Below are 24,450 nucleotides of genomic sequence, written 5' to 3' on the forward strand. Positions count from 1 at the left end.
TTAAAGCACTCTGTGACCTACAAAGTGCTTTAGATGTGGGTAAAAAGGTTGTGATGATCAAGACAAATCCCAGGTCTGTAAAAGCTCTGAGTTAGATTTAACTTGGCAATTCACTATATTCAGTGTTTTTTTTTCTAAATGCCCACAGTTTTTATCCATTAAAGTAAATGAGTAGTCCCCAGGAGAAAATACTTTGGTTTATTGTTGCCAAGTCCTTTGATGTCACTGTAGTACTTTAAAGATAATAATCTCATTTTCTTATATGCTGTTGGAAATGTCTTTCTCTAGATGCACTGAGGTTTGGAAATATGGAAATCAGATCAGGTAGGACTTAACATGGAATTTCTTGTGTGTTTGGAATGGCTGGTATTTGATACCAGGCCTTACAGATCCAGGGTGATCAATATTTTTAATTTAATTTTGTAACTGTTACAAAACCATGTAGCTAAGCAGTGTTAGTTAACAGTGATTTTTCAACTTTTTTTTTTCCTCACAAGGCATATGGTATTAGTGGATCTTAGAGAGACACAGAAATATCAGACAGTTACAGAAATGTGTGAATTTTATCCTTTTTGGACCACACAGCCTGGTCTTGGGAGTATTCCTGGAAGATGTAACATCACACTTCCCAAGTGCTTAATTTCTAATTATTTTTTTGAATCTTATGGCAAAATAGAGAGTTCCCCTTTGGTGGAGGGCAGCTGTCTGAGTGGAAATAGGCTGATTGACACTGAGGAAAAAGATTGACAGGGAATCCCTTGGGAATCCCTTTTTTGCTGTTTTTCAAATGTTGAACTGCACCTGAGTTCATAATTAGCATAAAGGTGTTTCACAGTGCTGAGGGTTCCTGTTTGTGTCTGCTGGAGTGGGGATGGGGTTATCCCTGAGTGTGGGCATGCACCTCAAGGTGCTCAAAGGGTGGCAGATTCCAGTTTTTAAGAATGATCTGGGTTAGCCCTGGTCTTTTGGGGTCACTGAGTTTCAAACACAGATATTCCACATCTGTTTCTTGTTCGCAGCCACTAACAGAGAAGTGCAATATTCAGAGAGTCCCAAACAACAGAATGTGAGAGGCACTTTAATAGGTTCCATTCTTGATGAAAATCTTGGAGCAGCCTCTCTAATGTGGGGTAGAAATCCAATATTCCAGACATATTTGATGTGTGCAGTGGCCATCCATCCAGGGATGGGACTTTGAAGGACACTGTCTAATAACTGCTTCAAACTATTTTGTAGTTCAGTTTAAATTACCTAAAACATTTGGAAGAAAGTGAGGAAGAATGTTGGCCTTTGCCCTCACAGTTGCTTCTTTTTTCCTTGCAGAGAAGTTGCTTTTTTGAAGTATTTTGGTTTGGTGTTTTGTCTTGTTTGGGGGTTTTTTGTGTGTCCTGCATTATCATTGTCACAACCAGCTTTAAATGAGCATCAAACATAAACTGAATAGGTTTTCATGGCAGTGCCAACTTTGAGCTGAAAATTTCAGTGTACTTTAATTCATCAATTAATTAATCAATCCACACAGCACCCCTTTGGCAATTGGTGGTACAGCTGTTGGTATTTCAGAGGTGGGAAATTAAGGAAAAAAGGAACGTTTAGGTGAGATTTATCCCATATAAGCAGAGCTGTTTAAAAAATTGGGAATAGCTGTTAAAAAATTGGGAATAGCAGAGGTTCCCTTTGTAGGTAATGGAGAGAGAGAAACACTTTAAAGGTGAAATTCATCTTGTCTTTTTCAAGTAGGAGTTGTAGATGAGATTGAACAAAATTATGAATGTGGTTGTGTTGGGAATTGCAGAAATCTCGGAGAATGAGAGTAGTTCTGATGCCTACATTTAAAATCCTTGAAGTCTGATGAGGTGAATCCCCCTTCAGCAGATAGGGATTCAATTCCCTATCTGCAAACGAGTGTCAGGACTTCCCTGTTATCAAGGACATGCATTGACTGTTGAAAATAATTCCAGTGTCATCTAAACAGAGCTTCTGTTTCATTTCCCAGTTTTGTGATGTTTGTTTTATGTAGAGACTATAGCTGGTCTCCAGAAAAGGTGGGCAAACAGTGGTGTAGCCACCAAAAATATTTTGGCTGGTAAAATCTTAAGTAGCTTGGGTCACAGGTAAGAGTTGGTAAATGAAGTACTTTGATTTTCACTTTGAAAACTTCCAGCATTTCTTTTCTGTAAAGCTTTTTCCATGGGAAAACAACCCATTCTTGACTGCTCTTGTTCTGTGAAGTAATGTTAAATAAAAAAGGTGTCCCCAAATCAGGTTCTCTCACAAGTTTTCAACTCTGGCAGTGAGTGAATTCATCGTGAGAGGAAGGAAGGCGGGGATGGGGGAAGAGTCATGAAGGAATTAATTGTCCAAATGCTTTGGAGCAGCTGAAGGGAAGCAAAAGTGGGAATGCACTAAGGACAACCGGCCCTGAGTGCAGAACTGATGGTGGGTGCCAGGGCAGCAGGAAAAAATCCTTTACCTGGCTCTGTTAAAGTATTCTCTTAACTGAAAGGTGTCAGTGCTGCCTTGGGGAAGAGCTGCTCACCGCCTGGTGTGGAGGATGCTCCTTTCCAGGGGCAGGGAGCACCATCTAGTGACCACAGGGCTGCCCACAGGGCAGGGAACAGGGAAAGGCGTGAGTGAGGACGCTTCCCTGCTCCTCCTCTGTGCTGCAAGGCCTGGCAGGCAGGGAATTGAGAGGTACAAAAGCTTGGAAGCAGCACTGGAGGAGAGGATGTTTTTTGTGGGATGCAAGTTTTGTTGTCCCTGTGATCAGGTAGCGATAATTATTTTAATTACATGGCTTTATGGACTGCTGGCTTCCATGTGGTATTTGGATTTTGGGGAATGCAAGTGCCTGACTCCCCTCACTGTGCCTTCCACCTGGAGCTGACCTCCACGTGTCCAGCCATGGGTCAGTGGGCGTGAGCCCATCCCAGAACTGGATCCCGTTTTTCCCAGCATGGAGTTTGTCCTCTGCCCTCAGACCTAGTTCCGCATCAGAGCCACTCAGGCATGGAAGGAAGAGGTCCCTGCATCAGCCCCAAAGGCACAAGAGTCCCAGAGTCAGGGGACCAGGGGGTCTGGGGAGCAGTGCCCATCATCCCTGAACTGCTGATCCTGCAGCTCCTCAGGCACGTTGTGGAATTCCATTCTCTCCTGAGCCCTGTTTGTGCCACTGCTGAAAGCATAGTTGTGAGACCTTTCCTTGTGGTGATGGGAGATTTTACCCCTCTGTGAGCAGATTTACTGGTACTTTCTTCAGAGCCAGTGAAATACAGGGACTTAAAGGGAGACAGTCCAGCTGAAGAGCTTGGTGAGAGTGTACTTGACCCTTGCACACCAAACTGGGCATGGCCAAACTGGTGTTGGGAGCTGCATTTAAGCAAAGTGCTGAATTTCTTTGAGAGGATTGATACCATTGTGTCTTCGCATGGCATGAAGTAGCCCTAATTTGCTTGGATTTCTTCAAGTCTGCTTCCAAAAAGTGCAGTGCAAATTCTTTTATTGTGCTGCAGTTCTTCTGATTTGTAGCCTGGTTCTACCTAGAAGAGAACCTCCTTTTTACCTGGAATGTTGGCAAGAGGAACAAAACTCACTCTCCTCTGTTGTCTTTTCTTTTAATACCCACATCTGGAGACACAAGGGTGACTGTGTCTCCAGTTTGCCAATTATTTACCCAGAGATGTTTGTACAGTTCAAGGGATGAAGTTCACATTATCACCATTGCAGAGTGTGCCTCTAATCTCTTGGTCAGCCCAGAGTTCTTGGTTTACCTCCCACACAGCAAGAAGGATTACAGATCTATTTACATAGGGAATATTGCAATGTATTTCCTTCATATTTCGTAGAATCCCAGAGTGGTTTGGGTTGGAAGGGATCTTAAAGATCTTCTAATTTCTAGCCCTGCCATGGGCAGGGACACCTCCCACTGTCCCAGGCTGCTCCAAGCCCCAATGTCCAGCCTGGCCTTGGGCACTGCCAGGGATCCAGGGGCAGCCCCAGCTGCTCTGGGCACCCTGTGCCAGGGCCTGCCCACCCTGCCAGGGAACAATTCCTGCCCAATCTCCCATCTGACCCTACTCTCAGTTTGAAGCCATCTCCCCTTGTCCTGTCACTCCATGCCTGTGTGACAAGTCCCTCTCACCTGAACACACGTAAAACACATTTTAGGTGTTTAGGTGGGTATGTATATACTGAGCATATTTCTAGTGCATCCTAGAAAGGATACAACAAGCAAAACAACTCGTTTTTATTTGGAATTTCATCTTCTTCCTTTAGGACCCAGTTCTAAGCACTTCTTTTGCATGGTCAGACCAAATCTTCAGGTCTGTCCAGGACCCTGTTGGTTTAAGCAGGCTTAGATCAGCATGGAGCGGATCCTTCATCTCCAGTTTAGAAAGATCTTCTCTAAAGAGGGAACTCTTGAGTCCTAGAAGTAGAAAGCACTTCAGGCAGAGTTTAAGGGTGTTCAGGAAAGAGTTTAAGCCCAGCTGTAACTCTAAAGCATGTGCAACCCCCCTGCTTTGATCGAGACGCTTAAGCACATGTTCAGTGTTAACCCGCTGGGGAATTTTGCTGCTCAGTAGTTTCCAGATGCAGGCTGAAGGTAGAAGAATATTCCAGCAGAAAGGACCCAGGACAAATTTGGGTGACAAGTTTGAGAGAGGGGAGCATTTGGTATGGATTTTTAATACTTTTTTTGGTGTCTTTATTCTGTTTGTTGACAAAGTTTTTCAAACTCACAGAGCGTTGTTTCAGACAATAACACAGTTGCCTAACATAATAAAAACCTTTTTTCTTTCTTTTTAACCTTAAAAAAAAATAAAAAAGAGAAAAATAGTAAAAATGTTTGTACTCTTTTTCTTTTGCAACTGGATGATGGTGATTTGATAACCCAATATTTTCCTTGCCTCACAATACCAAGGCTCTGCTTGCAATTGGATCGGCATCAGCGTAAGCACTCAGAAATCTGCCTGTGGGTATTAGTTTGAAAGTCAAATAAACTTCACTGGATTCTTTGGCACAGAATGTGTGCCAGTTTAAAATGGCAAAATCCTTACTGGGCTGTGGGCTCTGTAAAACTTATACAATAATAATAGAGCTCAGCAGTGCCTTATGCTTCCAAAATCCCTGTGTAAACCAAGAGGAGGTTTGTGTATATGGAGGTGGGATGGAGAAGAATCATTACTAAAACCTGCTTGTGAATGAATTTGTTAGATCCTCTCCACTGGGGAGCTGGAGCTGGAGCAACCTCTCGATATATTGGAGGAAAAACCAAAATACCAGGGGCTTAACTGGAGTGGAAGTCACCCAACTGAAACATTATACAATGCTTTGAAATTTCAAGAGAAAGGTTCTAATCTTTTGGCTGTCTTGCTCATTGTTTGGAGATGAAAAGGGAGGAAATCAACATCCCCATGAAATACAATTACTATAAATTGCTTTCTTTTCATACTGTTCATAATGAAAATAGGAAAGTTACCTACTCTGCAGGAGCACTGTAATTTGGTGGATGTAGACTGCAAGAGCACATTCAGCAGTGTAACACTGCATTTCTATATGAACCAATTAATGGAGAATATAAAATATTGTATGGCAGTCTGCTGACTCCAGACTGCTCCAAAGCGACCAAAAATCATCTTTACAGTGGAAGAAACCAGAGCTCCTTAAAGTGAATTCTAAAATTGAGCTGATCTTGTGCAGGGAGTTGATCCTGTGTCCCAAAGGTTGGATTTGATGGTCTTGGAGCTCTTTCCCACCTTAGTGGTTCTGTTTGTCACTGTTGCATCCAGGGATTCCCAACTCTGTGGTCCCCATGGGACACCTGGAAATGAGATTTTCCTGGGACCTGGTAATGGCTGAGCCATTCCCATGAGCAGGAGAGGGTGGATGAGCCTTTGCTCTGCCCTGCTTTGGGGGAGATGGAGCAGCACCTGCAGGACAAGTGCCTGAGGGACTCTGTCTGCACCTCTGGAAAAGTTCATTTCACCTTTTTTGGGTCAGGATAGGAGGGGAAAAGTGAACTGGGACTCTGGGCTGTCTTTGTGTGGAAAAACTGTGTGTTGAATGCCAGCAGTCACCACCAGCTACAGAACAACACTCCCATTTCCTTTTTTTTTTCCTAAGTAGCAGGAGAAGGCGGCGTTGGGAGAGGGTGAGGTCATCTGCTTCCACTAAATAATGCTGCAACAAGCCATTCACTATTTCTTGTTCTTTTTGCCATACCAGAGTCCCTGGTCAGAGGGCAGGACCTTAGTACAGCTGGAATTATCTTCCAGGCAACCTGTCCAACATGGTTGGGTGTTGTCATAGGGAGCAGTGAGAAATTACAAACCTGTTAGAGTAGGACCAGCTTTTTAAAATTGGTTTCTAAAAAATAAATAAATTCTGGCATGTTCTGATTTTTCCTTCCACTTTTAAGGATTCTATTTTCAAGCTTTTCTCTTCAGGCTGAAAGCTCGGAATCTCTTGACACCAGGAATTGTATCTTTTATGAAAACATAGAACGTTGTGAGGTTCCTAAGTGTGAAAGGGTTGTGCCAGCCCTGGATCCTGAGTGGAATACCCAGGCTGGCACTGTGGAAGCACTTTGCCTTTCCTATATATATATATATTTTTTTTTTTAAGTTCAGTTCTCTTATACAAAGGCCTGGGACAGGGACTGTGTTTTGTTTGCACAGCTGGGAGTTCTGGGGTGCTCCATGACAGCCAAGTGCTCCAAAAGGACAAATAAAAATACAACACTGAATAAAAAATGGCCATTACACTCTAACCAGGAAAGGAATCACCAGTGAAACCATCTCAGCTCCATGCATGGATAGAGCTGTGAATTAAGGGAAGAACATGGAAGATTTAAGACTGTTTATGGCATTCAGGCATCTGCTTTTGAAGTTTTATGTCTTTTTGTGACTTACTCTCCTCAGTAAGAAAGAGACATCAAAAAGAAATTATTATCTCCAACCTATTTGCTTCTTCTTTAAGGAAAAAATAGTGCTAAATCAGATAGGCTGGAAAGTGTCAATAGCTCAGGAATGCAGGAATGAGGTTAATGGACAAATATAGACGTGGTGTAAGCAGGGCCAGACTTCATTAACATATTTGGAGTTACACCCATTTATACCCAGCCTGGCTTTGGCCCTGGATCAGCAATTCCCCAGTGAACAGCCTGCATCAAACCACTGCTGAATTTGGCCCATTGCATCTGACATCTGCATCCTGCCCCGAAGTGGCCTGTCACACTTACTGCACATCAGCTCACACCTGCCCAGGCGGCCACGGGCAATTGACTTTCTTGTTTAAAAAAAACAAAAAATACAAACCCAACAAAAAAAAAATTTAAAAAAAATTTAGTCACATATCATCAAGAAAAACAACATTGTTTTAGGACTCTTATCTCTTCACTCCCAAATATCCTGTTTCTTCGAGCTGCAGTAGCCAGGACCAATAGAAACCTCTTCCTGCCATTGGCTGACTTCATTTCCCAGAGTTAGCACAATCTCATCCGCTCTAAACAACCTCATCAAAACTTCTTTCTGGTCAGAGCGAAGCAATAATTATTATTAGCAATTATTAGCGATCAATAATCTTGATCACATTATGGCAAGCACTATTAAGGTAAGGAGGGGGTACCTTTTTTTGTTGGAATTTTTTTTTCACTGGCGTGTTCTTTGGTTTCCTTTATCAACCTAGATAAGTTAGAATTGGGCAACACCCCCACTGCCACAATAGAGGACAACAAGATTTCCTTTGTACTGCCTAGTAAATTTCCTTTTTCCTACTCCAACCATCCGCAAGGCTTAAAAACTTCAAACTCGGAAAAAAAATTGGGTTTTTTAAATTCACTGTTCAGTGGTGTGGATTGCATAGGCAAAGCCCTTTTGTGAGAGCTTCTGAAATTTCTTGTAGGTATCCCTCAGACAACTTGGATGTGTTTGTGGACTGCCATGAGGCGAGAGGGTGTGCACTGGAAGGAAAAACCGGGTTCCTAAGAGCGCTAAACTTTTGGATACTTTGAACTGTTTCTCTTGCAGATGGGGACACAAATTTTAGCGAGCGGGAAGGAGAGGCACCAGCTCTTGTTTCTCTCTCTAATGCAGGTTTTCATTATGTGCTTTTCTAGAAAACTCTTTAAGTTTAAACTCGGGACCTTTCTGAATTTTATTTTAATGGTGGCGGGAAGATCTCACAGGCATGTTGTTTTTTTGTTTTAATCTTTTGGACAATAAAAGTCTCTTCTTGGTGCATAACTTGATCTCGGTGCATGGTTTGTTGGTTTTGGGGTTTGTTTTTTTTTTTAAGAATGGCTTTGCTGAGTTTTTTTGTGTTGTGTCCCTTAGAAAGTTGAATAAATCTATCTGTCTGTCTAGTTTTTGTTTCTCTGGACAGCAGTTACCAGCAGAGCAATAGCTGTGATTAATTGCAGAATGTAACGGTAATTAAGTGCTTTGTGGTAGTGGAACTAATTTTACATGGAGAGCACGGACAGGGAGGACTCTGCGATGTTGTATTATCAGGTTTGAGATCAAGGTATTATCAGATTCAGGACTGAGGTGTTTGTTTTCTTCGTGGCATTGTCTGTTTCTGTACTTTTCTAATTATGTCAGAGATTTAATAAGGGATATGGAATAGCCTGGCTGTTGGATAAATAGGGCTGCAGTTGGATTTTTCAGTAAATTCTGCTCCAGTGTTTACATTTTAGAGATCATTTGATGCTTTTTGTTACAGTTTTGGGAATCTGACAGTCTTGCCTGAGGGCAATATGATTAAAAAGTATAATGAACCTTTTCTGTTTGCAATCACTGATGTTTTCATGGGGCTATCAATAGAGACATAGATCTGACTCTCCTCTGCATTGCTGGCCAGCATCTATTAAATGCTAAGTAGCTCCTGAAACTGAATTCCCTTTGGTTTTTCCATGCATTTCAGAGCACACAGGACATGACTGGCACTTTATGAAAATCTTGAGGTTCAGGGAGTCAAGTTTTGGCTAAAAGGAGGGCTGTGTACTGAGGTTTTAATGCTGGGTTTGCTCCTATCAGTCAGAATATCGATGCGAAATTTATTTTCAAAAATAATGGCACCACAAGACTGGATGCTGTTTGCATTTTAGGTAACTCCTATTATTTATTTCCTTTATATTTTGTATTGGCTGAATTTGAGTAGGATAGAAGATTGTTAAATGGTATCTCATTTATTAGGTTATTATTTAACCTCCACCTTACACTGAGAGAACTGTTTTATACAGCCTGGTAATGCAATGTACTCAGCAAAGTGGAAGAATGTACAATTCTTTCTCCTCATCTGGAGTGTGAATCTTGCAGGAGGTCTCAGGAAACCCAAAGTGTTAAGGATTTTGCTGCTCAGGGTGCTGGGAAGGCTCAGCATGAATTCTTGCATGCTGTAGCAAGAGTTTTACTTATGCAAGTGCAAAATGTGAAATGACTGGAAAGAAATGACAGGTGCTTTGTACTCGAGGTGCAGGAAATGTGCTCTGGCATGAGGCTGAGACAGTCCAAAGATTTTCAATTCCTCTTCTATAGGGAGTGGATAAAGAAGTCTTGGAACTGAAGGGTTTCTGAAATAAAGAAATTCCATTTGAAGGCCAGGCAGGTGCTTGTTTAGCTTTTGCTGAACAGTTATAAATATATTTAATAATATATATATTTAATAATATAAATACTCAGTATAAGGGCTTGTCTGCTGGCAGTGGGTAGCCCAGCTATCCCAGTGTGGTTAAGGAAAGCGGAGAGCCTTATCTGGGATCTCTGGGAATTCACTCCTTTCTTCAGGGAAGCTGTGGAGTCATTCAATTTCAGAATTAGGATGTGAATGGTTCTGTATTTGTTCATAACTGGGCAGAGACTTCTCAGAACCTTCACATGTGCAAAGGTGACCTTCCAGTCAGGGTGTCTGATTCATCCTTCCCCTCTCACCAACCTGCAGACGGACCCCTGGGACACTGGGGCTCGGGAGAAATCGGGCTGGTTTCACTGGGGCTCACTGGTGTCTGGGAAGGCAAACCCTGGTGTGGGTTTTTGGGTGCTGGGTTTGATGTCCTGAGCGTGGTTTTCCCAAGGGATCACTCTCTCCTCATCCCGTGCCCTCTTTCTGCTGGCCCCTGTTCCCTTTTCCCCGTGGCGGGGAAAGCGCCGCGGTGGGAGGTTTCTCCTGAGGAGGAGGAGGAGGAGGATGGGGCAGCAGTGCCTTTTTCCCAGGCTCTGACATGGATGGATAATATTAATCCTGACTTTCCCACTGGGCTATCCTTGCCCAGGCCAGGGATCTCTCCCTTGGATGGGGAGCAGGGATAGGGCAGCACAGGAAACTGTGAGAGTGGTGCAAGAAGGTGCCTCCCCAGCCGGGATTTCAGGTTGATATTTCATATCCCAATACCTGGTGCACACTCACCTGAACTCTCCATTATGTTTTTTGGCATTTTGAACGATAAAATGTGGTTTTTCAAGAGGAAAAAGTTTCCTAAGAGTGAAGGTTTCAGTGCTGACAGGTGTCCCTATGGCTCAGGTGGTATCTGACAGCACTTGCAGTGGCAGAGAAGTGCAGAGCACTGAAGCTGATTTATTTATCAAATAAGTACAATTATTTGTACTTATTAATCACGCTCATTACTGTAGATACAATTCTAGAACGTCTGAATTAGGCACCAGTCTTTTTTGTGTGTTTTGGTGGCTTTTTTTTAATAGAATGGAGCAAAAGTTATTTAAGTGTTACCTTGGGGTGAAGTAAAAATAGCTGTCCTGGAGGTCATCTTGGTGTATTTTCCCATTATCCATCCCACAGTGGAGGAAAGAACATTAAATAGACAAGAACAACCAGAATTCTAATTCCTTGCCATGTTCAAGCCTTGCTCTGTTTCTCTGCCTGCCAGTGCCATTGTGCTTATTCTTTGAAAAACTCTTCATTAAGTTGACTTTATAATGATTTACTGGTTATACTTGTGGACATTTAAGTTACACCTAAATATGCTCACATCCACTCTTTATTATTATTTTCTACAGTGATGTTCATATGGAATCTACAATTTCTGTGAGGAAAGGTCTGTGTATTTGATAAAGGACAGGAGAATCTTTGTGGTTTCTGAGGTTTGAGGGCGTGGATGCACTGATTAAAGCAGAATATAGGGGCAAGATTAATTTTTTTTTTGAGGAATCCTATTCTGTGCTTGTCTCTATAGCATTACTTTTCTCTCACTTTCTTTTAGAAACTCTTAAGTAGTCACTCAAATGCTTCTGAAAGCTGGAGACAGTTAAGAAATAAATCTGTTCCTGGCATATGGAAATGTTTAAGGCTTTGTTTAGAGGATTGCATCTGCACTGAGTCCAGCAGAGCTGATCCAGTAATTTGTACTTTTGTTCCTTGCATTAGAACAATTATAAAGATTATTATCTTTTTTTTTTTCTCCCCTCATCTCAGTTAGCAGATGATCCAATGGCATATTTGACTTCAAGCCTGTAAATGCTTCCATTGGCTTTGGTGATGTTGCACATTTAAAGCTGAGCACACACCTGAGCGCTCTGGTGAACCAGAGGCAACAACAGCAACAGAGCCTTAAAGCACTTCCCCTGATCCTCCACTCCTTAATCCAAACTTCCCACCAATTTTGTGAAGGTTTTGTCCCAATAAAGGCAGTAGAATGAGAGCTATAATTATTTCCAGGTAAAGCAGTATTTCTGACTCAAATTCAAATGTGCAATTTTCAAGGCAGAAATGAGCAGAAGTTGTTTGGGGGGGGGATTTTTGTGTTGTTTTCTTTTGCTTTTAATCAGCAGTCATTTAACTCAATTTGGTTTGTATTTTCATATGCCAAAACAAAGTGAAATATAAGGATTTTGCTTTCTAGAATTAAGTCCCAAGGCAAGGAACAACAGCTGGAAAATGCAGATGTTTGACTGTCTGAGTTTGTTGATTTGTTTGTTCTTCCTGAACAAGAACTACATTATCCCTTAACAAAATGTTGTTCAGCAAGTTCCCCGTGTTACAAAAGGCCTTTCAGAAATAATGTTAAAAGAAACAAGTGCTCTTGGAGAATAACTTACTGAAAGATAAACGCAGAAGTAGTTTTGCAAAATACGAATGCCAAAAAAAGATATTTCTTTTCCAAGTGATGCTTTATAATTCAATAAAAATATCTAATGCTGTTTACTCAGGAAGAAGTCGCCTTTATAATGCAAGTTTGTAAATCAAACCAAGAGAATTACTTAGAAACTCAGAAAAGGAAAAAAAAAAAAATTTGGTTTTGTATCACTTGTATTATGAATTTTAACAAAATAAGGGTGATACAGTAGAAAATATCACATGCAGTGCCAAACCTTGTCAGGGTAATCAATTCATTGACTGCAATGGGATTTTTATCAGATCCATCTTTGAAAAATTAATGGTTTTGGATAGATAATTATACAGCCACCCTGCTGTCCTTGATATACATATATATAGATGTGTATATATAAGATAGATTTCTGTATTAGGGAAGAAAATCAACAAAGCATCAACAAAGATAGGAAAACTTTGAAGAGCTTATGCGAAAAAGGCATCAGTGCTTTCCTTAGTGAATGGATGTCTTTGTGGTTGGAGGGGTTGTTTTAAATGTTGTAGCCAAGCCTGCCTGAGGCTGGGTAAGGCTGTGTCCATCAATTTATTCCTGCTCCCTTAGAAGGACTCTATAATCCTGTAAATTATTTATAACGATGAAGAGAGGGAGAAGTTTTAGGAAATCTGGTGAGATTTGGGTTGCAAACGTTAGCTTTCTCCTTGAAATGCATCCTTAGGCACTGGGTTACCAATTTTTACTATGCACAGAGAAAGATGGGACATTTCTTTCAGGAAAGGGATATTAGTGGTAAATAAATAATATTCGTGATGGTTTTTAGTAACTGCTGTGTGTGAACCAGTGATTACCACTTCTGGTAATTACCACTATCAAATTTGCTTCAAAGTAAAATGAATAAATTGACAATTACTGTCCTAAGAATGTCATTGAACATGAAAAGTTAAAAAAGAATGATGAGTAATAGTGATTTTTTTTTAAGGCTAGACTGGGGGACTCAGAGTGGACAAGGGAAATGGTCTTTTGGGAATACTGAGTAGAAGGAATGCCTAGGATGTGATGTGTTCCCCTTGCAATGCGTGTGTATTTGGAGTGTGTATCTCCAGCGGTGGGTGGGAAGTGGTGTCACCAGGCTGGCGTAGCCTTGTCACCCTGAGAGAGGAGCTGACTTGCTTAGTCAAAGGTGTGTGCTGCCAACAGATGACAGGGACTGGCTTTATGCAAATACCTGCAGGAAGGGGTGGATCCCTGTTTTCGGGAAGTGGCAGGCCCCTTTAAAGCTACCTGCCTGATTGAACAGGGAGGAGAGAGTGGCAGACAGACACACAGTGCCACAAGTGGAGAAAAAACCCCCAGGAGAATGGAAATGCTTTGTTTGACAAATCCCTCATTACAACGAGCAGCAGCACGTTAATTCTACGTGGAAGGTTTTGCAGAACTGCAGGAGTTTTTTTAAACCTCATTCTTCAGAGCTGAAAAAACATCTTTTTTTAGACTCTCTGTTTATTACCTTGATAAACAGCAAAATGCTGCCACAGCAATTACCTTGATGATAAAGGGTCTGTAGACAGATACTTCCTGCGTTCATTTCCTACCCAGATAAGCTGCCAAAATCAGGGACTACCAATACAGGAAATGCTTTCAATAGGAACTTCCTATCTGTTAGTATCTAAGTCACTGGAAAGATCTAAGCCCTTCTTGTTTCATATAAAGGTAATGCTCTACCTTTTACAATTTAAACACGAGCCCCAGTACAATGCATCTGGTGGTGTAATAAATTTCAAACCAATGCTGTTATTCTGGACTATGAAATACCAGAGCTTTTCTCTGCAGTGGTAGGAAAAGTGCCCCTGCATTTTATAATATTGGAAATCAGGATGCTTCAAAATCCACTGTCATTTTATCAGATGAAAAACAAGCATCCTCCCTCCAGCTCCTTGTTGCCTGAATCCTTTCCTTATTTCTGTACATCTCCAAGTAAAATACACATTTCAGTAGCACTTGTGTTGGACTTCTCCAACAAAGAGTTCAGGGCATGTTCTGCAGATCTTGGAGATCCACGGCCAACTCTTGCAATCCACAGTGCTCTACATATTCAGCAAAAATGACTGAAACAGGAGTTTTGCCTCACGATGCAGGGCAATAAACCATGACTAACCTGTGTGTTTGAAGCTCTGCTAAGGAAGAGAGAAACTCAGAGCAAAGGAAAAGGAAATAAAGACAGAAAACCTCCATTGCTAATCATAACTTCAGGGTAATTCGTTTCAGGCACATGAATAGGATGAATGAGGATTTATGAAACCTGGAGTGAAGTTGGCCAAAATGAAGTCAACAGTATGGTTTGACTGGGGCCAGGCTTTCACCCAAGTTATTCAGGAGTTCAGACCAAAGTTTCTGTGTTGTTTTGCCAGTGATTCCCCTGCAGTCATTCCAGGTTTCTGCCACTGTGACTGAAATGGGTATCTTGGCCTTTCCCTGCAGAATTGAGAAGTCCTTTGCTGTTTTGGCTTCATTTATATCCCACCTTTTCATCAGGGAAGAGTATCCCACGTTCAGTTACCTCCTCAGACTGCTGAATTCGCGTTGTGCTCTGTATTTGTGACCTGAGAATCTGGTTGGGTTTACTGAGGCTGGGAATCTGAGGTTGGATTTGCAGGCTGGGAATCTGAAGCTGGATTCCCAGGCCCTTCCAGAGACCATGGTGAACACATCCCTTGGAGATCCCTTGGCTGTGGGACAGGAGGGCTGGTCCTGTGGGCACCTGACCCAAAACCCCAGATACTCCAGAGGGTTCTGCAAGCTGGAAGTTGGTTATGACAAGTGATTTTCCCAAGGCCATGGGGGAAGAAGTTCTAGGAAGTTTCCCTCTGGCTTTGGGCTCACAGGGGTGCTGGGGAAATGCACACTTTGTCCTGAAAGCAATGTTCCTCAGATGTGGTTTAGTCAGCTCTTATCTGCTCGCATAAGTTTTTATTATTGTTAATCTTTGGCGTACTCACATCAGCTTTCCTCATGCGTCAGGTATTCCCTTGGAAGCGCTCAAAACTGTTGCTTTTTACTAATCAGATCAACTCACTAAAGTAGTGGCCAAAGACATTTTTCACATTATTTCCACGTAGGCATTACCTTTTAAAAAATTTCCCTGCGATTTGTCACCAAGGCATCGTTACCTCTGCTGTTTTCATGGAATTGAGAATCCGATTGTTTAGTCTACGTAAAGCAGGGAAAACGAGGGGGATCCTGTGCCTTTAATGTTGTTTATAACGGTTGGACAGAGCTTGTCAGGTGAAGGTTAATTGCCCTCCAGTTAAAGCAGTTCTCTGCACAGATGGGTTATCAGGGCTGAACACTCGTTACAAGATTAATCTCGTTTCCGACAAGACTTCCCTTTCCTCCAACTGATTTTTGCTCAGCCATTGGACCTGTCACCAGCCGTTAAGAGAAGGGTGGGTTACCTCTGGGATATTAATGCCTGTGAGCAGTGAAACAATGCAGAGTGTGTGTCATATCGGCGGGGAACATCTTTAGGAGACAGCACATTTCAGAGCTCTTCTGAAGGTCGAGATTCATAAACAACAGAAACAATCAGGAGCGTTTGTGTTAACCCTCCTCGTGGACACAAACTCGTAGGCTTCTTTTTTTGTGTCCCTCCTCTTCTCTTTGGACCTGTTTTTTTAGGTCCAAAAGTGTATTTTTGGTGACAGTTTTAGCCAACAAAGCACCCCTGGCGAGATGCGGAACCCAAGATGCTTCTGTCCAGTCGATTGATGGAAGAGGCCTTCAGTTCATGCTTAAGTGAGAGGAAATACATCATGGTGACCACTCAAAGAAATACAACCTTTGGGAGTTTTTTCTTGGGCTCGAAGCAAACCTGTTGAATTTTCCACTTTTTCCAAGCTGGGGTATTTCAGAACTGGATGCACTGTATCCAATGGTCTACAGAGGTATGAGGTGGATGTAAAGTGAGAGGAGAACCAGGTGCATCGTGTTCTTAGCACAATATTGCCTTTCTAGCCAAGGCTGCAGCAGCTCTGCCAGTCCAGGCTCATCCTGAGCATTTGGATGGACTGAGTTCAAGGAGGCTGCGGCACGAACACGAAAGTCTCGCTGGATTTTTTGGGTTTATTTCAGGAGTTCTGATACAACCAAAATAACACAACTTGGCAGAAGGCTCTGGCTGCCAGGTTTCTTCCATGCAGCTTTAGTCAGTAAATTCCAAAACACTAAACAAATATTCAAGGCAACAAACAGGGTAGCTCTGATGTTTCCTCTGAGTTTCCTGTCCTGGCTTGGGATCAGCTCCATCCTGCCGATGGTGCTGAGTCTCTCCATTGACTTCTGTGAACTTTGAGTCAGGCTGGGTTGTCCCAGCCAAGAAATCAGCTCTGTGGAGGGTCGTGGGCTGCACAGCATTCATTGGATGGTTTATTTTTAATTTCTTTTATAAACGTGCAACAAACAAACAAATCATATAAAAAACAAGTTTTGTTAAGAAACATCTATCTACAAGCTTCTGACAATTTCTTAATTTTCTTTTAATCAAGTGGTCTAATAACCTTGCTGCTGAATTCTTAGGGTTTCTCATACTAGAGAGATTAAAAATGCATTTTCCTTTGATTTAGAATCCACAGGGTTTAAGGAAATTTACTTGCTCCAGTTATAAAGCTGAAATGAAAGGTAGACAGGAATGCAACCTCTGGATGTCATCCTCTTCAGCGCTGTGCATTCAGAGCCAAAGCAATTCAAGAGAGTGAATTCCATTACTGGTTCTAATAAGATAGGAAAAGTGCATAGTAAATCTTTACAATGCCAACTAAATCACTGGTGCTTTATGCCAAAGGAGGCAAGTTTAGTAGAAAGTTTTTAAATGGGCCAGGCTGAAAGATTTTTAAAAGAAGAGAGTCCCTAAGAGGTTGTTAAATCTCTGCTTAGAGCCTTGAATAAGGATCTTGTTTTTCAAGATGCTGATCGAGTTGAGAGTTCCTGCTGTCTGTGCTCAGTGAGAATTCAGATGGATTTTTGAAGAGGGAATCTTACACACAATTGGGAATTGCTGTTATGCCACTTACCTGATGTGAGAAAATCCCCTCCTTGTCAACAGCACCTTTTTAGAAAGAGTAAAGGAAATTGAAAGCAGTCAGATCTTTTTTTTTTCCAAGGAAAGGTTTTGTGTAGCAAAATAATGGAATCTTTAATGTCAGGGTGGTGAGGCCCTGGCACAGAGCAGCTGTGGCTGCCCCTGGATCCCTGGCAGTGCCCAAGGCCAGGTTGGACATTGGGGCTTGGAGCAGCCTGGGACAGTGGGAGGTGTCCCTGCCCATGGCAGGGGGGGTGGCACTGGATGAATTTTTAGGTCCCTTCCAAGCCAAACCATTCCATGACTCCATGATGATTTGGTTTTCTCACTTAGAATGGGAAGCTTTAGATCCAGACATTCAAAATGAGCTACGAATTCCAAAGCTGTTTGTTGGACAAGTGGGTTGCAGATTTGACAACTGCAACATCTTAAAAAAAAAAAACCAAACAAAATCACTTAAATAGGTGTTGGAAATATTTTGAGCTAAAGCACAGTCTATAAAATGTACATGTAAATTATTGACTTTAAACTCATTCTGTGCGAATTTTCTCTCCCAGATGCTTCTCAATTAGCGTGAATGTGAAATCTTACACAGAATCACTGAGGTTGGAAAAGATCTCCAAAACAACTCAGTCCCAGCTGTGCCCGATGCCCACCTTGTCCCCAGCCCAGAGCACTGAGTGCCACCTCCAGCCCTTCCTGGGACACCTCCAGGGATGGGCACTCCAAACCTCCCTGGGCAGCTCTTGCCAAGGCCTGAGCTCCCTTTCCATGGGGAAATTCCTGCTGCTGTCCACCCTGAGCCTGCCCTGGCCCAGCCTGAGGCCGTTCCCTCTCCTCCTGTCCCTGTTCCCTGGCAGCAGAGCCCGACCCCCCCGGCTGCCCCCTCCTGTCAGGGACTTGTGGAGAATGACAAGGTCTCCCTTATTTCCTATCTTCAGATTTTCTTCTTTTTCTCCTCACCTTTATCACATACGTAATGTAGCCTTTTATAACCCAGACCAGACCAAATTCAATTTCAAGTATGTTTCTCTTCTGAGCTTGGGCCTTCATAATCCTGTTTTCCTCTTTCACAGAGGTTGTGTTTGGCCTCAATCTCTGTCAGTCTCATCTGCTTCTTGGAGGATGCAATTCTTGCCAGCTCTCACCATTTTTATTGGGAGTCGTGATATTTAGCAACTAAGGGGCAGTTTCCTGAATTATGTGAACAATTGAAGTCTTCAGTTTTCACTGACAAAAGGCTCTAGTTCTAAAAATTTTACCTAAAAAGCCAAGGTACAGACCCAAAACACATCGGGTTTAAGTACTTTTTTTTCCAAGGCCTGACGTAAAAACTTTCTGGTCATGTTTCTGGCTTGCAAGCTGGGATTCAGATTCAGGTTAAATCTTATTCCTGAAGGTGTTAAGAAATAAAGCTGGCAGCTCAGCCTCTTGGGGAAAAGTATTTGCTGTGTAGTGAGTGCCAAAAGCTTCAGCTCATATTTTAAAGCTTGAAAATATTCAAATTTTGCATCACAAAATTGTGATGATACAATCATGAGTAAAGAAAACACATCTCTATTTATATATTTGTAGAAATTTTCCCTCCAAATATTGTAATATAGGGGGATTGGAGGCTTTTATGACATTGGAGAGGACCAGTTAAGGGGCCTCTAGGTTGCTTGCGAGAGGTCAACATTAAGTGGGGTGTCTGTGAGCCCCAAGGCATTGTTTTCCTTTTTTTTCCTCTCCTAATTCTCTGTTTATTTCCTTAGTGAAAAGAGGAGAAATTCAGAAGTTTGAATAATAAGACAAGTCAAAATGTTGCAAATAGTTTTATATGAAAGTTTCATGGTAGAGGCAGAAAGCAGTGGGATGTGATACTGAAATTAAGGTGACAATAAAAAATGTTATATTTTCTGTCAGTAAAAATATTCAGAATTCACAGTGACATGACCTCAAAAATCATGGAATTTCAGGGAATAATATATATATTGTTTATCTCATCTGCCTTCTAATTCACAAATCTTTTACTGAAAACAAAAACCAACAGTCTTTTTAGCTGACTCTAGAATTTAGGTTCAGAGGAACCTGAGGTTCAGTAAGATCATGAAAGTTGGCAGCCACCATTGTTAAAAAGGAAGCTTGATAAATCCTCAGAATTAACTCTTTTGAAATCCTTGTTAAACAGGATTGGGATGATGCTGAAAATGAAATTCCTATGCTTGATAAAGGTGCTAAAACTAGATGCTCTAAAGAAGGAGGAACTTGACTTAAAATCTGATTTAAAATAATCTTCCAACTACTCCATGAACAACTGAAGGAAGAATTACCAGTGCCAGTCAGTGTTGCAAACCAAAGTGAAAGATGGGAAAACAAAATCTGTTGAGGAAGTTCTTGGAGTCATGAAGTGTCCTGAGAAGGGCAAAGTTTTCAGTTTTTTTGGAAGTGTCAGCTTAGTATAGGAGAGATACTATCAGAAAGGAAAAACAAAGTCATTATACTCTGAATTTCCATGGCAGTGAGTATAAACTGTAATCTCCAGTGCTTCAGAGACCATTTACAATCACCAGGCTTGTTTAAATAAATGAGAAGATGGCCAGGCAAAGGAGAACAGAGGCCCAAACTTCCAAAACAAGTCTAGATTTGCAAACAAAGAAGTGCTATGGCAGCTCTCTCTCTATGCAAAACAATGCCTCAGTTACCCTTGAGTTTCTCAGATTCCCTGGCTGACTGTTTAATTCCACACCTTGCCAGTGCTCCAGCCACCAGCAGAACCCTCCAGTGTCACAGAGTTCAGCCTAGTTTTAATCATTAATGGTCTTTTCTTCACCAGATTTCTTTGATCTCATTTTGCACTATTTCGTCTCTTCCTGTGTTTTCTTTTTCACTCAGATTGCAATTTCTTTGCTTTATTTAATCCTCAGTTGCCCTCAACTTCTAAACACACATTTCCAGAGGACAGAGCTGGTTTTACACTGTTTGTCTCTCTTGGAGAGGGACTTTTCACAAGGGCTGGAGGGCCAGGAGCCAGGGAATGGCTTCCCAGTGCCAGAGGGCAGGGCTGGATGGGAGATTGGGCAGGAATTGTTCCCTGGCAGGGTGGGCAGGCCCTGGCATAGGGTGCCCAGAGCAGCTGGGGCTGCCCCTGGATCCCTGGCAGTGCCCAAGGCCAGGCTGGACATTGGGGCTTGGAGCAGCCTGGCACAGTGGGAGGTGTCCCTGCCCATGGCACTGGATGATTTTTGAGGTTCCTTCCAACCCAACCCATTCCATGATTCTGTGGTCCTCACACAACCATCTTACACCCCTTTCCAGCAGAAACACAGCTCACCCAACTTGGCAAATTCAAGTCTTGTTGAAATGTTTCTGACAGTACTTTGCTCATATGGGAAAATCTTTCCCTCTGAATAATGAAAACAAGGGAGGAAAATGGCCCCAAATGTATAATCAGCAGCATGTTTTTTACTCCTGTTTTTGCTGGATGGGACATTTTGGCTTTTTTAATTCCATGTGGTGGGTGCTGACTCTGGCAGAGGACTGGGAGAGAGAATTTTCAGTTGCATGCTCAGATCCTCACCGTGACGGGAAAAAAATCACTCTATTTTCAGAAACAGCTGGTTTATTTCCACGTCCCCATCTAAGACACTTTCTTTGTGTTTTTCAGAGCTTTTCTGTTTCCCACAGAATTTTCATTAATAGCCTTTAAGAGCTTTTCATCTGACAAAATGGGATGTTATTCTGCTCAGCTGCTAAAATTGCATGGGCTGCCACTAAGCTCAGTTAATGATGAAGTTATTCTGGTGCTTTGAGAAATATCTATTAATTAGATGCACTTAGCTCTTATTTGCAAATAGTTCTATTTATGGCAATAGAAGTGCTCAAATAAAAGATAAATTTGGAATGCAGAATTTTTAGCTGCCAAGTTTTAAAATGAGCAGTGTGGTTTTCATTGCAAGGATTGATGATTTCACTGACACCTCAAAAATACTGTAAAAATTAGAAAAATATCCTGAGAGGTGTTCCTAGAAATACAGAATCAGGAGCTCTGGACTTTGAAATAAATAAGAACTAATTTTTCAAATAACTGACTTAAAAATATCCTTGTGCATATCACCAGTATAATATTTAATGTACTCAGCATGCAAAACCTATCTGTAGAAAAAGTAGAATGCAAGAAGATGTGGCAGGAATTTTAAATGTTTCTAGCAAACATTTTCTCCACAGTTGTGCGTGAAGCCTGAAGCTTCAGAGGGTCATAAACAGCTTTAAAACACGCCTGGACAGTGATGAAATACTCAACATGAGGAAGCAAAAAGTTTTACTGAAGCTTTAGATCTGTTTTCCATATTCTTACAAAAGAGTTGGTTTCTAAAGATCTGTTCTAGATTTCAGTCTCACGGAAGTACCTTATAAGAAAGCTTTTATATATTTAAAAGACATTCTGAAGAGTCAAGAGTTCTCCTGATAAAACCAGTAACATGTTTCTGCTGACTCTGATGGAGCAAAATGAGTTTTGCTAATTGTTTTGGTACAATTAGTGTGTGAAATCCTCAACAATCTGTGTTTGGCTGGCTGAAAATTCACAGTCTTGAGAAATTGATGCTTTGAACAGGTGCCCAATTCAGACATAGAAGAAAGATGGAAGGGGACTCTTTACAAGGGCCTGGAATGACAGGAGCCAGGGAATGGCTTCCCAGTGCCAGAGGGCAGGGCTGGATGGGAGATTGGGCAGGAATTGTTCCCTGGCAGGGTGGGCAGGCCCTGGCACAGGGTGCCCAGAGCAGCTGGGGCTGCCCCTGGATCCCTGGCAGTGCCCAAGGCCAGGCTGGACATTGGGGCTTGGAGCAGCCTGGGACAGTGGGAGGTGTCCCTGCCCATGGCAGGGGGTTGGAATTAGATGATCTTTAAGATCCCTTCCAACCCAAACCTTTGCTTTTCATTCCCCATTCTTCAGGCTTTTCTCTTCACCTTCATTCCACTTCTTGCCTGCCATGCATAGTAGCCTTCCATTATTTATTATTTTCTGGTCATTCAAACTGAAAAAATAACCTCTGGCACAACTGTGATAGTCACACTGGGCACACTTTGCATTTAACTTGGGCTTTGTATCTATTTCCCTCAGCTTGTGTCTCTTCTGTGTTAGCTACAAGCATTTTCTGACAAGGGCTGCCTATTCCTTTGCCTTAGTTCTGTGCCCAAGACAGCAGAGTCCATTTATTTCTTGCATTTAGCACTGCATAAAATTCGTGGTTAGTAAATAGTAAATACTTTTGAGGCACTGGAAGAGTCCTTTTTGCTGCAGAATCATGGCAGTTCAAGTAAAAGTCCACAGTAGGAAGTCAGCATGTTGTGACATGAGTGTTGCCCCACATCTCCCTCTCTGCAGAGTGCACCTTTCATGGTAATGCCAGGTCTCACTGACAAATGGTTGTGTTTGGGTTTTTATTGCACTGACTGCAACATCTGTGGGTTTGCATCTTTTATCAACAGAAAAAAAAGAAAGGAACCACATTTTTGTCTTTCATTTACTGAAGCTGTGTCTCCCCACCCAAAGATTTCAAAGCTGGTCAGATTCTTGATTTCATGGATTCATAGAATAGTTTGGGGTGGAAGGAACCTTAAGATCATCCAGTTCCAACCCCCTGCCATGGGCAGGGACACCTTCCACTATCCCAGGTTACTCCAAGCCCCAGTGTCCAGCCTGGCCTTGGGCACTGCCAGGGATCCAGGGGCAGCCCCAGCTGCTCTGGGCACCCTGTGCCAGGGCCTGCCCACCCTGCCAGGGAACAATTTCTTCCTAATATCTAATCTAACTTTACCCTCTTTCAGTTTAAAGCCATTCATTCCCCTTTGTCCTATCACTACATATCCTCATCAAAAGTCCCTCTCCAGCTCTCCTGGAGCCCCTTTAGGCCCTGCAAGGGGCTCTGAGCTCTCCCTGGAGCCTTCTCTTCTCCAGGTGAGCACCCCCAGCTCTCGCAGCCTGTCCCAGAGCGGAGGGGCTCCAGCCCTGGGATCAACTTCATTACTTCCTCTGGCCTCTCTCCAGCAGCTCCACGTCCTCCCTGTGCTGGTCCCAGGGCTGGGGCAGCTCTGCAGGTGGGCTCTCACCTGAGCACAGGGGCACAGGGGCACCATCCCAATCCCTTTCCTGCTGCCCACACTGGGGGATCAGCCCAGGGCACAGTTTGGGGAAGGGCATTCCAATTGTGTTGATTCTACACAAGTTTTTTTCTCACTTGAATAATCCTCATGGACAAAAAGGCTGAAATGATTTGTTCCTTCCTTACTTTTATTCCTGCAAATACAGAAAGAGGTTTTTAAACTGTCATGGTAACATTTATCATTTCCTTTTATCACACGTGTCTCGGTGAGTGGTTTTTATTCCTGTGGGAGCTCAGTGCATGGATTTTCTTGGTCTACTGAACAGCAGGAGCATTGGAGATTGCTCAGGTCAGCCAGGAACTGAATGAACAAGCTCATCTGGTTTTCCCTTCTTACCAAACAACATCGATCATTTAGCTTTATTTAGTCCATGCTTTCATTTTATTAGATTGCAGAGAAGCATAAATGGGGTCTGTTTACATTCCTTACCGATTCAACTTGAAATGCAGACCAAGTATGGCTTGAGGAGTCTATAAAAAGATGGGGCAGTTTCTGGCTCTCAGACACGTAAAGGTGTTCCTGGAAGCTCCAGACCCCGAGCGCAAATCAGTTAAGCCTCCTCGACGATTTTGAAACCTCGAATCCTTTGAAATAGTTGGCAACCTGCCTGTTGCATATTTACAGTTACACAACTCACAGCTCTTCCCCTCTGTGACTTTTAAAAGTTCCTCCTTCTTTTTTTCTCCAGGTCCCCTGGCAGCATCACAGCAGCTCCTCTGCCTCCCTCCCGCTCTTCCCCGCCTTCCCCCAAGCCCTCCTCCCCTTTATCTCTCTCTCTCTCCTTGGTATGGCACATTGTTCTGGGGAAATGGGTTGTTTTGAGTTCACACTTTGTTTTCCTGCTGTTTTTCTGGGAAGCTGGACGTGGCACGAAAGATATGGGAACAGCTTGTAGGAAATGGGTTTGTTTGGGGAAACAATAAAAAGAGAAACAGCCTGCAGACCTCTCTACCTCTCCTGTGTGTTGGAAGGCTGGATTACAGTATGTAAAGACATTTTGGGGGTCATTTTTCAACTCAGACCAAAGAAAAGTAAATAAAAATTTTATCTTTTAGCATATCTTAAGCTTTTCATCCACCCAGCTTCATTTCTTGTAGCAATGTGTATTAGACACCTCTTAGTGAGGTGTGGGGAAAACCATCCTAAAGGTTTCTATTGCTGTGGTGAA

The 24,450-nt window shown here is 42.5% G+C and overlaps 1 protein-coding gene across 10 annotated transcripts in view; it reads left to right on the forward strand.

Annotated features, from left to right (window-relative positions):
• Positions 1-24,450, forward strand: part of ERG (ETS transcription factor ERG) — a 135,707-nt gene that overhangs the window by 69,633 nt on the left and 41,624 nt on the right. For 2 of the 10 annotated variants that reach the window (XM_048290944.1, XM_048291000.1), the window contains exon 1: positions 7,466-7,611. The exons of 6 other annotated variants lie outside the window; for them this stretch is intronic. In XM_048290944.1, the coding sequence (XP_048146901.1) occupies positions 7,594-7,611 (18 nt within the window). In that variant the 5' untranslated portion in view covers positions 7,466-7,593. Of the gene's footprint in view, positions 1-7,465; positions 7,612-7,736; positions 7,899-8,470; positions 8,547-24,450 lie in introns of those variants that run through there. 2 more of the 10 variants (XM_048290985.1, XM_048290978.1) reach the window with 2 other exon arrangements.

Source organism: Corvus hawaiiensis, chromosome 2 (genome assembly GCF_020740725.1).
Source record: "Corvus hawaiiensis isolate bCorHaw1 chromosome 2, bCorHaw1.pri.cur, whole genome shotgun sequence".
Lineage (NCBI taxonomy): Eukaryota > Metazoa > Chordata > Aves > Passeriformes > Corvidae > Corvus > Corvus hawaiiensis.